The sequence below is a fragment of the Lynx canadensis genome, chromosome C1, assembly GCF_007474595.2.
Source record: "Lynx canadensis isolate LIC74 chromosome C1, mLynCan4.pri.v2, whole genome shotgun sequence".
Classification (NCBI taxonomy): Eukaryota; Metazoa; Chordata; class Mammalia; order Carnivora; family Felidae; genus Lynx; species Lynx canadensis.
The window spans coordinates 157,037,670-157,050,968 of NC_044310.1; the positions used below are offsets into that span (position 1 = coordinate 157,037,670).

Here is a 13,299-nt window from a genome sequence, read left to right on the forward strand (position 1 = left end):
GACAGAGGTGTTGAGAACAGACCTTTGGGTTTACCAGCATGGAGATCATTGGTGACCTTGAGCAGTCCACTACAGTAGAGGGGGGCAAATGCCCGAATGGAAGTTCAAAAGAGAACGGAGGGGAGAGAAATCGGAAGAAATAAATCTAGGCAGTTCTTTAGAGTTTTGCTTTAAAGGGAAGGAGTACAAAGAGGGTGGGCTGGTGGGACAGGGAGAATAAAGAAGTGTGTGTTAAGGGTCTGTTCATATGCCTCTTGGCAGTGTCCGCTACAACTTACTGGCAGAACCAGGCAGAAAAGGAATGATTGTGAGAAAAATGAACAAAATACCCCTACAGCCAGGTCTGCACGGACCACTGAACCGACCCACACACGGTTCACCGTATCAACGAGGAAACGTCCTGCGGAAGTGAAGGTGCCTGGGTTAGGCCTTATAGACCTAACACCTAAAGGTTTCAGATTCAAAAAGCAGAAATAATAAGACTGTCAAATAGCAGTGTGGAGGTTCCCTCTACTGATCTGCGACGCCAAAATGTGGTCTGGTGGCATTTTCTGAGAGATTCATTTGGAGTGGCAGTTTCACAGAATCATCACCCTCATCCTCACTAGCAAACAGTACGTAAGTGCCTGATTTCCCTACCACCTCATAAATTAAAACAGAGGGCCCGTTCCCTGGGCGAACCGGTGTGGTAATGAGAAGTAGTGAGAGGCCTGAAGGTCAGGGATGGGGAAAAGGCAGGGATCCGGTAGAGGCAGGCGGCTCTTGCCAAACCATCCCGCCCCAGTTCCTGATTTTCACCCTGGCTGTCCAAGCGCGGGAGTGCACGACTCCTCCGCTGCTTCTTCCTCCTTTGCCCCTTCAGCTCCGTACTTCTTCTTTTGCTGTTCTCTCTCAACGCAGGGGTGGTTCCGAAGATCGGCCCTGGCCCCTACCTGGCCCCTACCACCGCCTGTAGGCGCGCGGGAAGCGGACTGAGACCCCCTGAAACTCCAGTGGGGGCAGGACCCGGCGTTCTGAGCATGTGCGAGCAAGCCGGGAGGCTAGGGCGGATTCGGGGGGCGGGGGCCGCCTCAGGTCTCTGTGCTAAGCGCGGAGCAGGGGCGCGGCGGAGCAGGAGCGCGGTGAGCGCAGGACCGGCCAGCACTCTCCGGCGCCGGGATCCTGCGCCTAGGGCGCAGCGGCTGCGCCCTACCCTCCGGGCGTGGGCGAGCTGGCCGCGTGTGCCTCCCTGCTTGACGCGTGGGCGAGCCAATCAGGACTAGCGGTCCAGGCTGCCATGTGACGGGCGAGGCGGCTCCTTTCCCCAGCGCGGCCAGAGGGAGGAGAGAACCGGGGCTCGCCGCGAGCCTTCGAGAGCAGCGGTCGCGGAGGCGGCGGCGGCGGCACAGGCTCGGGCCAGCCGAGCGCGCATCCCCCGGCGCCCTGGGCGGCGGAAAGCTCGGCGGGCCGCGGGAGCCCACGACACGAGTGGACAAAGCAAGATGGCAGGGATCTTAGCCTGGTTCTGGAACGAGAGGTTTTGGCTCCCACACAATGTCACCTGGGCGGACCTGAAGAACACGGAGGAGGCCACCTTCCCGCAGGCTGAGGACCTCTATCTTGCCTTCCCCGTGGCCTTCTGCATCTTCATGGTGCGGTTCATCTTCGAGAGGTAAGAGGGGCTGGAGCGCTCCTCCCCTCCCCCTTCACACACTCTCACACACACACGCACACGCACCCGCGCGCGCACACTCGCGCGCACACGCACCCTCGCGTGCTCTGTGGCGCACGCACCCGCGCCCCCAGCGCTCGCGCTCGCGTCTCCAACCTTTGTGTTCGGGGAAGGGGTTGTTGACCCTTCAGCCCGGCTGCCGTTCGGGGCGCCAGGGAGGATCTGGCTAGCCTACGGATTTCCTCCGGGGCGCCGGGGAGGGGCCGCGGAGCGTTGGGGTCGCCCCCCGCACTCCTCCTGGGCCCGCTCTCTCCCGGCCGCGAGCGCCGGCGAACAAAGGTGAGCGCCCGGCGGCCTCGGGACGCGGCGCACTCGGAGGGGTTGGCCCCTGTGCGCCCCGCGGGCGGCCGCGCTGCCGGGCAGGGCTCCCGGCCGAGGCTCGTCGCCACCCACCTGACAGCCTGGAGCGCTGCGGACGCGCGGCCCGGAGGGCGGAGGGACCGCGCACACACCTCCAGTCCTTTCGCCCAAGCACGCGGATTGTGGGGACTGTGCTTCGAAACAATTCGCCGGGGACTCCTGGGCTTCTGGCCGCTAGTTGGTTTCTGCTCGTGACACTATCAGGCCCACAGTCCTGGGAGATAGATGACAACAGTTTTTAGGCTTCCAGCACTCCGGGTCATTAGCGGTTTTCTTAAAAGAGATTATGACGAGACGGGTGCACAGCCTGCAACGTGGTGATATTAAATTGATAAGATGCTTCCTGTGAATAACCATAAACTTTTGTGCCAAACGCACTTAAAACATTTTAAGGAGTTGTTATTTATCGTTTGTATAATTTCCGGATTTGGTTGAGTGGCCCCACTGTGTCCCGAACAAACTTGTGTTACTCTCATTCAATCAGCCTTAGTCACAAAACTCGATTTTGCGTGCTGTGCACTCTCCGGGTGCTACTGAAACAAAAGCAGGACAGCGGCACACACTTGTTTTCCTCTACTGAGAACCTCGCCTCCCCTTCCTCTCCTCTCTCCGCCCCCCATTCATCGGTGAGGCTGAATTCCTCAGATGATGGAGTTTATACCCCATTTCCCACGTCCACTCCACCACTCTTCTCCTACCCCCAACTCACCTTGGTTTTGTTTCTGAAGCTTTTGCTGTTATTTTGTTTGCTGTTTCTGTTCGCCTGACACCACTCTTGAGGATGGCGGAGTTTGTTTTTTGTGTCATTTGTTGCTGGGTATGGCAGCAGAAAAAGCTTCGTGGGAACAAAAAGTATCTTTTGTTTAAGGAAGGTGTGTTTTTCAGTGGGCGATAACTGTTGCTTGTGAACCAAGCCGCTGGTTCACATGCAGAGATTGAAATGCACGAAGGAACAGATTTAAAGACGTATTTTAAAATGACTGCAATCCAGCGCAGATACCTCACTGATCCTGTCTATCGCTGAGGCTTACTGTGAAAAAGTGGGTGTGTTTGTAGGTTTGGAGTTGCTTCTACAGCAGATGTTTACTTACAGAAAATAGGAACTGCTGTCTAACTTCGCAATCTCTTCAAAAACAGCCTCTCGGGACCTGCAGGAGCTTCTGTACTGGTTGATACTTAGTAGGGGCTCCACACACCATTGCGTAAGAACATCTGATCAATTCTGGACGGGCTCACTTGTAGTCAGGTAATGCATTTGAAAGAGGCGTAGTCTTAACGTTTTGGATAACAAAAGCATGTCAGCTAACGATCTTTGTGCAGAAAGCTGATTCCAAGTTCTTTAGATTGGAAGAAAGTAAATTTGGTTTTGTACTTAAACTTTCTCTGCCTTAAAAAAAAAAAAAAAAAAAAAAAAACCAAAACCTAAAAACACATGGAATTTAAGTTGAAAACTGGAAGTTTGTTGTTCTTCTTCCTGGACAGTTTTTTCTTCCTTTGTGTAATCTCTTGACTGGACTTAGACTTTGTACAAAAGGGTCAGCTGCTTTCAACTATCAGTCACAGCAAATGCCGTCATATTGTAACGCAGAGAGTTTTTCAGTTACTTTCAGGCCATTGGTTCACGTAGAAGTGAATTTCATGGCAAACTGAGAGTTTGTGATTGATGTTCAGAAGAATACTCCAGTATGGCCCATATACCACAGGATGCTATACTGACTCTTGGAAGGGTATCTACTTTGTTTCTATAGTGGCGTCGGCCCTGTCTTAACCATTCAGACTCTCAGTTCCCTGAAAATCCAAGTGTATAATTTCGTCCAGAATTACAAGTTGTGCATGTTTCTCCTCTCCCCACACCTAAGGAGCCCATTCTGGTATCCTGCTTGTGGCCTTCGTCTCAGCATCCACCAAGGGCCTGAATTTGAATCAGCTGATACTGTTATTCGTGATATGACTCACTTTCCGTCCTCTTCTAACATGGTGTACTTAAATCTTTCTTTTGCTGTATTCTGTAATGTATAGCACGATTTAAAAAAGCCTGTTGTGAGTCCCTTTACAAAATGAAATGCCTTTGTAATAGAAATAATTCCCTCCGGATTCTCTTCCTTTTCTTAAAATTTATTTTTCATTTTTGGGGCGCTTGGATGATTCAGCCAGAGGGGCATGCAACTCTTGATCTTGGGGTCGTGAGTTTGAGCCTCACGTTGGGTGTAGAGATTACTTAAATAAATAAACAAATATTTTTAAAAATTTACTTCTCATTTTTATTTTTCAGTGTTCTATTCTTTTTATGCTTCTGTTGTTACTTATTTCAAAGGTGAGAACATATCTATGAAATACCTGATTATCCAAGATCTTTATTTCCATTAAATGGGGTCTGTAATGCACTTGTTGAGGCCCAAATTGTGAATTTGAATACGTTCTCCTCAGACTTATGTTTTTCTCTCCATAAAGAGAAACACTAAGGAATAGAGTGGATTGAGCTTTGCTCCATTAAACAGGCTTATTTTTTTGTTTGCACACCACTGTTGGGGTGTTGACAGTGGAGGCATTGGTGGCCAGAATGATACCGTGTTATGGTACCATATGGGCAACAATATGGACACTCAGCATGGTTGGTTAAAAATGGAGCAGGCTAAATTCAGTGACTTTCGACTGAATCTGTGAATAGTCCAAAGCTGGGTGGTTTTTAGCATTGCCTTTGTACCGCACTTAACCCTCGGTAGGACCAGAAGGGCCATTATAGATATTACTTGATTGACAAAGTAAAAGATCTGTTGTTAAAAAAAAAACACAAAAAACAAAAAACAAAAACTTCATGGTTTCTCCTAGAATGAAAATTGTAGGGTATACCGTTATATTATGTTGTTGGCTTGATGACAAGGAACAAAGTAATATTTATTATTTCAAATTAAAAAAATTTAATTTCAGTGTAGTTAACAGTATTATATTAGTTTCAGGTGTACAATATAGTGATTCAACAGTTCTACACATTACTCAGTGCACACCATGACCAAAATATTATTTAAAATGTAACATTATCAGGGCGCCCGGGTGGTTCAGTCGGTTGAGCGTCCGACTTCGGCTCAGGTCATGATCTCACAGCTCAAGTGAGTTCGAGCCCCGCGTCAGGCTCTGTGCTGACTGCTTGGAGCCTGGAGCCTGTTTCAGATTCTGTGCCTCCCTCTTTCTCTGCCTCAATCCACTCGCATTCTGTCTCTCTCAAAAATAAATAAACATTAAAAAATATAATGTAACATTATCATATATTTTATGAATTTTCTTGATTTAATGCTTGTTTAGGCTTAGTGAGCCTTTCTCTGGAATTATAATAAATACTTCTTCCAGATTCACTTGTTAAAATATATTGCTGTAAATTACTATCTCATGAAACTCTGCGCAGGCTAAAAGTCATTTTTTGCAGGTAGAAATTAGTTGTCTAAGAATAAAGAGATTTTCTTCATACAAGTATTTTAGCCAATGGTTTCTTTCTTGTATTTTTTCAATTATGATTTGAATGAAAAGAACTATTTGGACTGTTATCATTTGTGCTTCAAAAAAACTACCATATTTCAGAATAATCAACAAAGAAGATTCTTAGAGAAATCACTTGCTCTCTTTCCTCAGACCCAATTTAGGTGGACCCTAGAGTAGACCTGACACCTCTTGTGATGACCAGATAATAAATGAGAAACTCATCCCTGTCAGGTTGGCTCTCAAAGTGCCAAGCTATGAGAGAACTGTCATTTTCGAGGAGGCTGACACCGGTCTCGCCTGGCTCATTCACTTAAAAGACCTGCTGCCCTCAAACCTTCAAGAAACAATAGTGTCTCATTAGTGTCAGAGGGAAAGTCTGGCCAATGGGCTTTTTCTTACCGATTTCCTTAGTGTCTTTTCCTTGCTAGGAGCCCTGGGTAAGGTCCTGGAAGGGAAGAGAAGGGGAGGTGAAGGGGGAGGGGGGAAGGAATATGAATGAGAAAGTATTCCTGATCTGATGGTTAGAGGCGAGAGAGGAGGTGTGAGTGAATGTCCGCCAGGAAAAAGTGGTGTGTCAGGTGAATTTGATTTCTGAAGGTTGTTCCTGTAAAGTCCCTTGTAATGAAGAGACTGGATGTCTTCTGATATATTTTGAAAGAGTTTGCGGTGGACTGGATGTTTCTGTCCCTCAAAATTCATATGTTGCAATCCTAAACGCCAAGGGGATGGTATTAGGAGGTGGGGACTTTGGGAGGTGATTAGGCCATGAGGGTGGAGCCTTTGTGAATAGGGTTAGTGCCCTTATAAAAAAGGCCCAGAGAGCTCCTTGCCTCTTCAGCCATCTGAGGACACAATAAAAAGATGGCTCTCTGTGAACCTGGGTTATTCTCACCACATCCCAAATCTGCTAGTGCCTTGATCTTGGACCTCCCAGTCTCCAAAACTGAAAAATAAATTTCTGTTGTTTATAAGCCACCCAGACTATAGTATTTTGATATAGCTGCCTGAATGGACCAAGACAGAATATTTGGTAACAGTTTGCATACGAAAAGTTCCTTTCGTGCAGTCAACCTTGGACATTTAACTCTAAATGTACCTGTTTTCCTTGTTCAGTATGGTGTGATTCAGATTAAAACTATGGATCCCTGCTTTGCTGGACTGGTGTTAGAAGCAAGAGTCGGTGTCAGAAGTAACAGGTTGCCTCCTACAATTAGTGACTGGGAAAGGAAAATTGGATTACAATGGCTGCTCTGTTGGAAAACAACCTGAAATCAAAGGGCCTGTATTCGCAGACCTGTAGTACAGCTTTCTCATCTTGCAGAATAAAAGGTTTGCATTTGTAGGGTGCAATCCTTTAGCTATTTGTAGTAGATTGCTTTATGGATAAAAAACATCACGTTACTTTTAATGGGCAGTGCCTTAGAATGGTGAGGAAAGCAGGTAAGAAAACTGCAAATTATTACAAATGATTTAATGCCATCAAGGATTAATGACACTAGCACTTTGAGTTCACTTATGACTTTACTGCGGAAAGTGTCTTCATGGACAGGGTTATATTTTTTTCTGCTGGATCCTCATTTGTAAGTGGTTTCGCTTCTGTGATGGGGAAAGGCAGGTGTCAGTGGAAAGGAAATAAGGTTTAAAGTGAATTTCTTCCATCAGCAGACCTGTTCCATGGCTTATTTGGAGATCACTGCACTGCCCTCAGGCACTGTTCACACTTTGTTGGTGAGCATGAGAATCTAGGACCATTTTGTACATAGAAGATTGTTAAGTGTTTATTACATGTGCTTAAATTCCTTTTCCTATCACCAGGCCAGGCTAGATTTTCTTACAGAGTTATGACTCTAAAAATTTTACTGTTTTTCCCCCCTCCCGCCTTCATTTGATCAGTTAATTTCGTAGATACTTTTGAGTCAGGATATTGGGGTTCCAGATTTTGTTTGCCGGTAACTAGTTGTATCATTTAACGTTTCTAGGGGGTTATTTTTTTTCTTTAAAAAAATTTTTTTAATGTTTATTTATTTTTGAGAGAGAGAGACAAACAGACAGAGAGTGAGTGGCGGAAGGGGCAGAGAGAGAGGGAGACGCAGAATCTGAAGCAGGCTCCAGGCTCTGAGCTGTCAGCACAGAGCCCGATGCGGGGTGTGAGCCCACACACTGAGAGATCATGACGTGAGCCGAAGTTGGATGCTCAACCAACTGAGCCACCCAGGTGCCCCTCTTTTTTAAGAAATTTATTTATAAAAATAAGTATAAACAAGATGGCTTCTCATAGCACGAAGATCCTTCCAGCGATGCCCTGAGAACCTTTATTCCTAACTAAGATTTTATCCTTTGGTCTTTTACCCTCCCCTTTAAAAGAATAATCTCGCAGCCTCTTTTGTTGTCACTCTTACCTGCTGTCATAATTTTCATTGACATCGTACACCTTTGCTTCTGCTTGATTGAACACGAAATGGTAATTTTCACCGTTTCTTTTGGGGTTGCTCATTAGTACTGCTGTGGATCGTTGATTGCCAGGGCACACAGTCTGAAGTTGACTTGGTGCTCACTGTCTTTTTTCTTATGTTTGACTATTGAAAATGACTGCGGCTTTTAATGAATAACTTTTTAATTTTAATTTTGAAAGTAGTAATAACAACTGATATGTATTTCCTAAGATGAGCTTCTTACTTTACATGGTCTACTTATTTAATCCTTTCCTGAATCCTGTGAGGTAGATACTAATTTTCCCAATATTTTACAGATGACACTAAGAGTTGAGAATTTAGGAAATATACCTAGCTCACCATAGCTTAAAATAGCAAGGTAAGCATTTGGAACCAGGTTTCTTGATCTCCTAATAATTTTGGTGATTTTTAAAATTTTCTTAAAATTTTTATTTTATTTTAAAGAGAGAGTGAGGGGGAAGGAGGCAGAGGAAGAGAGACAGAGAGAGAGAGAGAGAGAGAGAGAGAGACAGAGAAAATCCTGAACAGGCGAGATCACATTGTATATGTACCATAATTCCTTTAACTAGTCTGCATATTGTTGTTGGACATAATAGGCTGTTTCCAGTTTGTGTATGTAAATCTTCCAACTCCTGATGACTTCCTAAGTAATGTTTCTTAGAAGTGGCATTTCTAAGCCCAAAATGGTAAATATCTTAGTGTTCTTGATAGATACAAATGGCGAAATTGGTGTCCAGAAAAATTATATCCATTTGCACTTCCTTATCAGCATCCAAAGTATTATCATTTGAGGAAATTTTTGCTTTGCAAGCTGAAAAAAAGTTACTGCTGTAATGTGAGTATGTTTTTATGTTATTCATTATGTTATTTCAAATATTTACTAATCATTTGTATTTCATTTTCTGTGAACTTGTGTGTGTTTTTTTATTGGGATGAACCTTCCAACTTTTTTGGTAGGAAAGTGGTGGCCTTTGAATTTTTTTTTTTGTTTTAGTGAAGAATGGTCTTGTTTATACTCTTTCTCCTTTCTGCTTTCAGCCTCTCGCCCACAACCTGAGTATTCATCATCAGGCAGGAAGCTTCTCAGATTCTTCCACACAGTGGAAGGGATGCAGTCAAGAGGATGAAGTGGGATAATATCCTGACTTTATTATGGAGAGTGAGGCATAAAGAAAGGGCTGGGAGGAAGGTTGAGGAATTCAGAGTGAATGGGTTTTTATTAAGGAAAACTCATAGATAGAGCTAAACTCTTATATTGTTTCTCTGAACGTTTGGTTGAAAGTGACTTATTAGACACTAATCGTTAGGGAAATACAAATCGAAACCACAGTGAGATACCACCTCATACCCATTAGGATGGCCACTATCAAGAAAAATAAAAAATAAAAAAAAGAAAGAAAAGAAGACAGATGTTGGTGAGGATGTAGAGGAATTGGAACCCTGTGCATTGTTGGTGGGAAGTGTACAGCCGCTATAGAAAACAATACGGAATGTCCTCAGAAAATTAAAAATAGAATTACCATATAATTCTGCTTCTGGCACATGCCCCAAAGAATCGAAGGCAGAGTTTCAAAGAGATATTTGCACACTTGCACTCTTAGCCACATTATTCACAATAGCCAAAGGGTAGAAACAACCCTAGTCCATTGACACATGAATGGATAAACAAAGTGTGGTACATCCATTCAGTAAAACATCAGTCAGCCCTAAAAATGAAGGAATTCTGACACATGCTACAGCGTGGATGAACCTCAAGGACATTATGCTAAGTGGAATGAACTGGTCACAAACAGACACGCCGTATGATCACACTTATATGAAGTACCTAGGGTAGTCAGATTCATAGAGGCAGTAAGTGGAATGGTGGCCAGGGGCTGAAGAGAGGCAGAAATGACGAGCTAATGTTTCATAAGTGTAGAGTTTCGTGTTTGCAAGATGAAAGGAGTTCTGGAGATGGATTAGATTGGCAGTGATGGTTGTTCCGTGTGAGTGTGCTTGATGCAAGTGTACACTTAAAAATGGTTAAGATGGTAAATTTTATGTGTATTTTACCACAACTAAAACTAATAAAAATGTAAAGCTTCACTGACTTAAAAAGGTCACTAGAAATAACTGGTTTCATTTTCTAGGTTTGACAGATTTCTAGTCCTCTTGATCTCAGTTTCATCAAGCACTGTTTTGTTTCTGGGTTTGTTTTCTTTTAAAATACATAACCCCTTTATGGTCTAGGAGAGCCCTTCTCTCCAGAATCATCTGGAATGGTTTGGTGGGAGGTGAGGGGTGATGGAAGGGAGGTTAAAGTCCAGAGAGCTCTTACATACCCGGGCCTTTTGGGGAGGTCCTTCAACCAAACAACTTTCTTCAGTCTGTGTGTTAATATGACAATTTAATAATAGTAAAATGGCAGGTACAGAAGTGAATACAGTGTCTTTAGAAAAGCCTACTGCACAGTTTCAGAGGATACAGCCCTAGGATTAAAGGCATTCTAGTGAGTTCACAATCCACTTAAAGCAAACCAGGATGATAGGATAAAATTCTAGTAAGGCGAGTGGCCTGGGCCACAGACATATCCTATGGAAGCTTTTCTGTGGAAGATCAGATCTGACACTCTTCTCTGTCATTTTAAATTTATAGCCATGTTAGAGGTGCCTGGGTGGCTTAGTTGGTTATACATCTGACTCTTGATCTCAGCTCAGGTTCTTGATCTCAGGGTCATGAGTTCAAGCCCTGTGTTGGGCTTCGTGCTGAACATGAAGCCTACTAAAAAAAATAAGAATAAATTTATACCCATTTTGTAAGCAAATGATTTAAATACTCAAAAATCTGCACATGATTTTACTCAAATGCTGTGTACTATAAGGTAATTGATAGTAAGCGTTGGCAGGTTCATATTATTGAAAAGTAGTTTTCAAAGTTTGTGCAAATGTTGGGTCTTTTTTGTACAAAACACTGCTTTCCATAATTTATCTCTGAAAATATTTGGGACAGGTTTTTTTTTTTTTTTTTTTTTTTTTTTTTTTAAGGGGAACGTTTTTCCCCTCAGCCCTAGCCTTTACAGTGGACTTCTCTTGAACCACTCCTGCTTCCCATTCCTGCTTTTGCTTTTATTACCTCAGTATTGGGTTGTGTGGCTTGTTTTGGCAGGGGTGGAGTTAAAGATACACAAATGGTTTTTCATTACAGGAAGGATGCATTCATTCCTTTACTAGGTAAGCTCGTTCACACAGTGACCCAGGAATAACATGCCAGGGTCTATATAGATGTCACATCTTATCTTTGAGGTTTTCAGGTTAGAAAGCTATTGTTGCTGTCCTGAAGCTGTGATTGAGATGGTCTCTCCCCTCCCCTTGCTCTTCCTCTTTCTCCCTCTCTCCTCCCCTTCCTTTCTTCTCATCACTTGTACCTTTAAAAACACAAGGAGGACTTGAGAGCACAGGAGGAGCACAGTGTTAAGTGTGACGGGAGGGGATAGAGAAAACCATGTAAAGTCTTGCCTAGGGACACTTTGGCAAGTATCTGAGTAAAAGCTGCCAGCTAGTCTAAGTGGCTCTGTAGATCTTGTCTTCATAGATCACCATTTCAAAGCAGAATGTAGTGACTCGGTGGTTTAAGCACAGTGGCAGTTTGGGACACAATAGCTTGAGTGAAGGGAAATTGAGAACCCAGCAACCGGTCACTGAGGCTACATAGAGATAAGAGAGTATAAGGGCTTTATGTGTCAGAGGGTGTGTTTATTTTTGAGTGTGTGGGTAGACTCAAGGGTGACAGTACATTTAAATTGTTCCTGTTTTGTACATTTTTTTGCAGCTAATTACAGATGTATATCCCTAATTCCTAGAATTAAAAGGAAAATGGATGAGATATCACAGAGACTGTGAAACTTGGGTTAAAATGCACCCCCTGCCGTTTATCAGCTATGTAATAGCAGACAGCATACCTTCTGAAATTTGATGTCTTTACTTGTAAAATGGGGAGTATACGTACTTTGTGATATTGGAGGACTGTGAAAATCCATTTAAAGGGGGCTCAGTAAACACTGGTTCTTAAAAATACATGTTGTGTAAAATATAATTGATACCATAATACAGTATTTAGTACCTACTTGAGAAGTAATGCTCTGAGATGTGATTTCATGTGTTAGGTGTGTTGGGGGGGCGGTTGAGAGGTAGGGAGAGAGTGCAGTTCGTGGGGGCAGTAGGACCTGTTTATATATGTGATCCTGAAACTGGAGGATTTATGTGTTCTGTTGAAGAGTAATTATTTAGGGTTTTACCCAGGCATTGGAGCCCTAATCCCATCAGCACTATGCCTATTTAGGGAGGAGAATGCTTCTTAGCCTCTTCTTCTCAACTGTTAATATTGATGCGGATTTTAGGCCAGTGATTTGTTTGTATTTGGGGACAGAAAACTATGTCTAATGGTGGGATTTTAGACAGGTGATGGGCAGCTTTGTACCACTTGGAGCCTGAAGCTTTCTCCGGGGGCTGTGCCTTTGGAGAAGGCCCAGGAAGATGGTCTTTCTCTCGTTAGAGAGAGACAACTCTGACTCTGGTTAGAGTTTTCACAGGAAGCTGCCTTTCAGGGGAGGGATGCCTTAGGCAAGTATGCCAGTCTGTCCCCCACTGTCCCATCTGGCCCCGACGGTCCTTTTTTATTGCACATACACTCAAGGGAAAATTGATTGGGTATTCAGATATTGGTAATGGCAAACATCAGTTTGGCCGTTTCTATTGATTTGAGGACCTGAGCTGAATTCTGGCCATGCCACCTACAGCTGAAGATCTAGGAGCAAATTACTTCATCTCTCCGTGCTGTTTCCAACTCCTAGGGCTGTGAAGAATAGATGAGATAACGCATGCATTGTGTTTAGAGCATTGCCTAGTTTACGGACGTAGTGTTTCCTGATTCTTTAGGTTTATTCAAGGTACACACAAGGTCCTGCCCCCCAAACCCCAAGTCACTTTCTGATTGTTGGAACCCTGATTTCCAGAAATGAGGCTTTATCATTAGAATTCTGAAACCCTCGGGGCACCTGGGTGGCTCAGTTGGTTGAGCGTCTAATTTCAGCTCAGGTCATGATCTCACAGCTCTTGAGTTCGAGCTCTGTGCTGACAGCTCAGAGCCTGGAGCCTGCTTGGGATTCTATGTCTCTGTCTCTCTCTCCCCCCTCCCTCAAAAATAAACATTAAAATTTTTTTTAAAAAATAAGATCTCTGAACCCCTTTACTGGCATGAACACGTATGATAGACATACCTGCTTTTTACTGTTTGGGTTTGGGTTTACTTTCCCTCATATCTTCT

At 44.0% G+C, this 13,299-nt stretch overlaps 1 protein-coding gene across 1 annotated transcript in view; it reads left to right on the forward strand.

Moving 5' to 3' along the window:
• The first annotated feature begins 1,368 nt into the window (after positions 1 to 1,368).
• The window catches only part of CERS6 (ceramide synthase 6), a 327,890-nt gene continuing 315,959 nt past the window's right edge, over positions 1,369 to 13,299 (forward strand). The window contains exon 1 of the mRNA XM_030323740.1: positions 1,369 to 1,651. Within this exon, the coding sequence (XP_030179600.1) occupies positions 1,482 to 1,651 (170 nt within the window). The 5' untranslated portion in view covers positions 1,369 to 1,481. The remainder of the gene's footprint in view (positions 1,652 to 13,299) is intronic.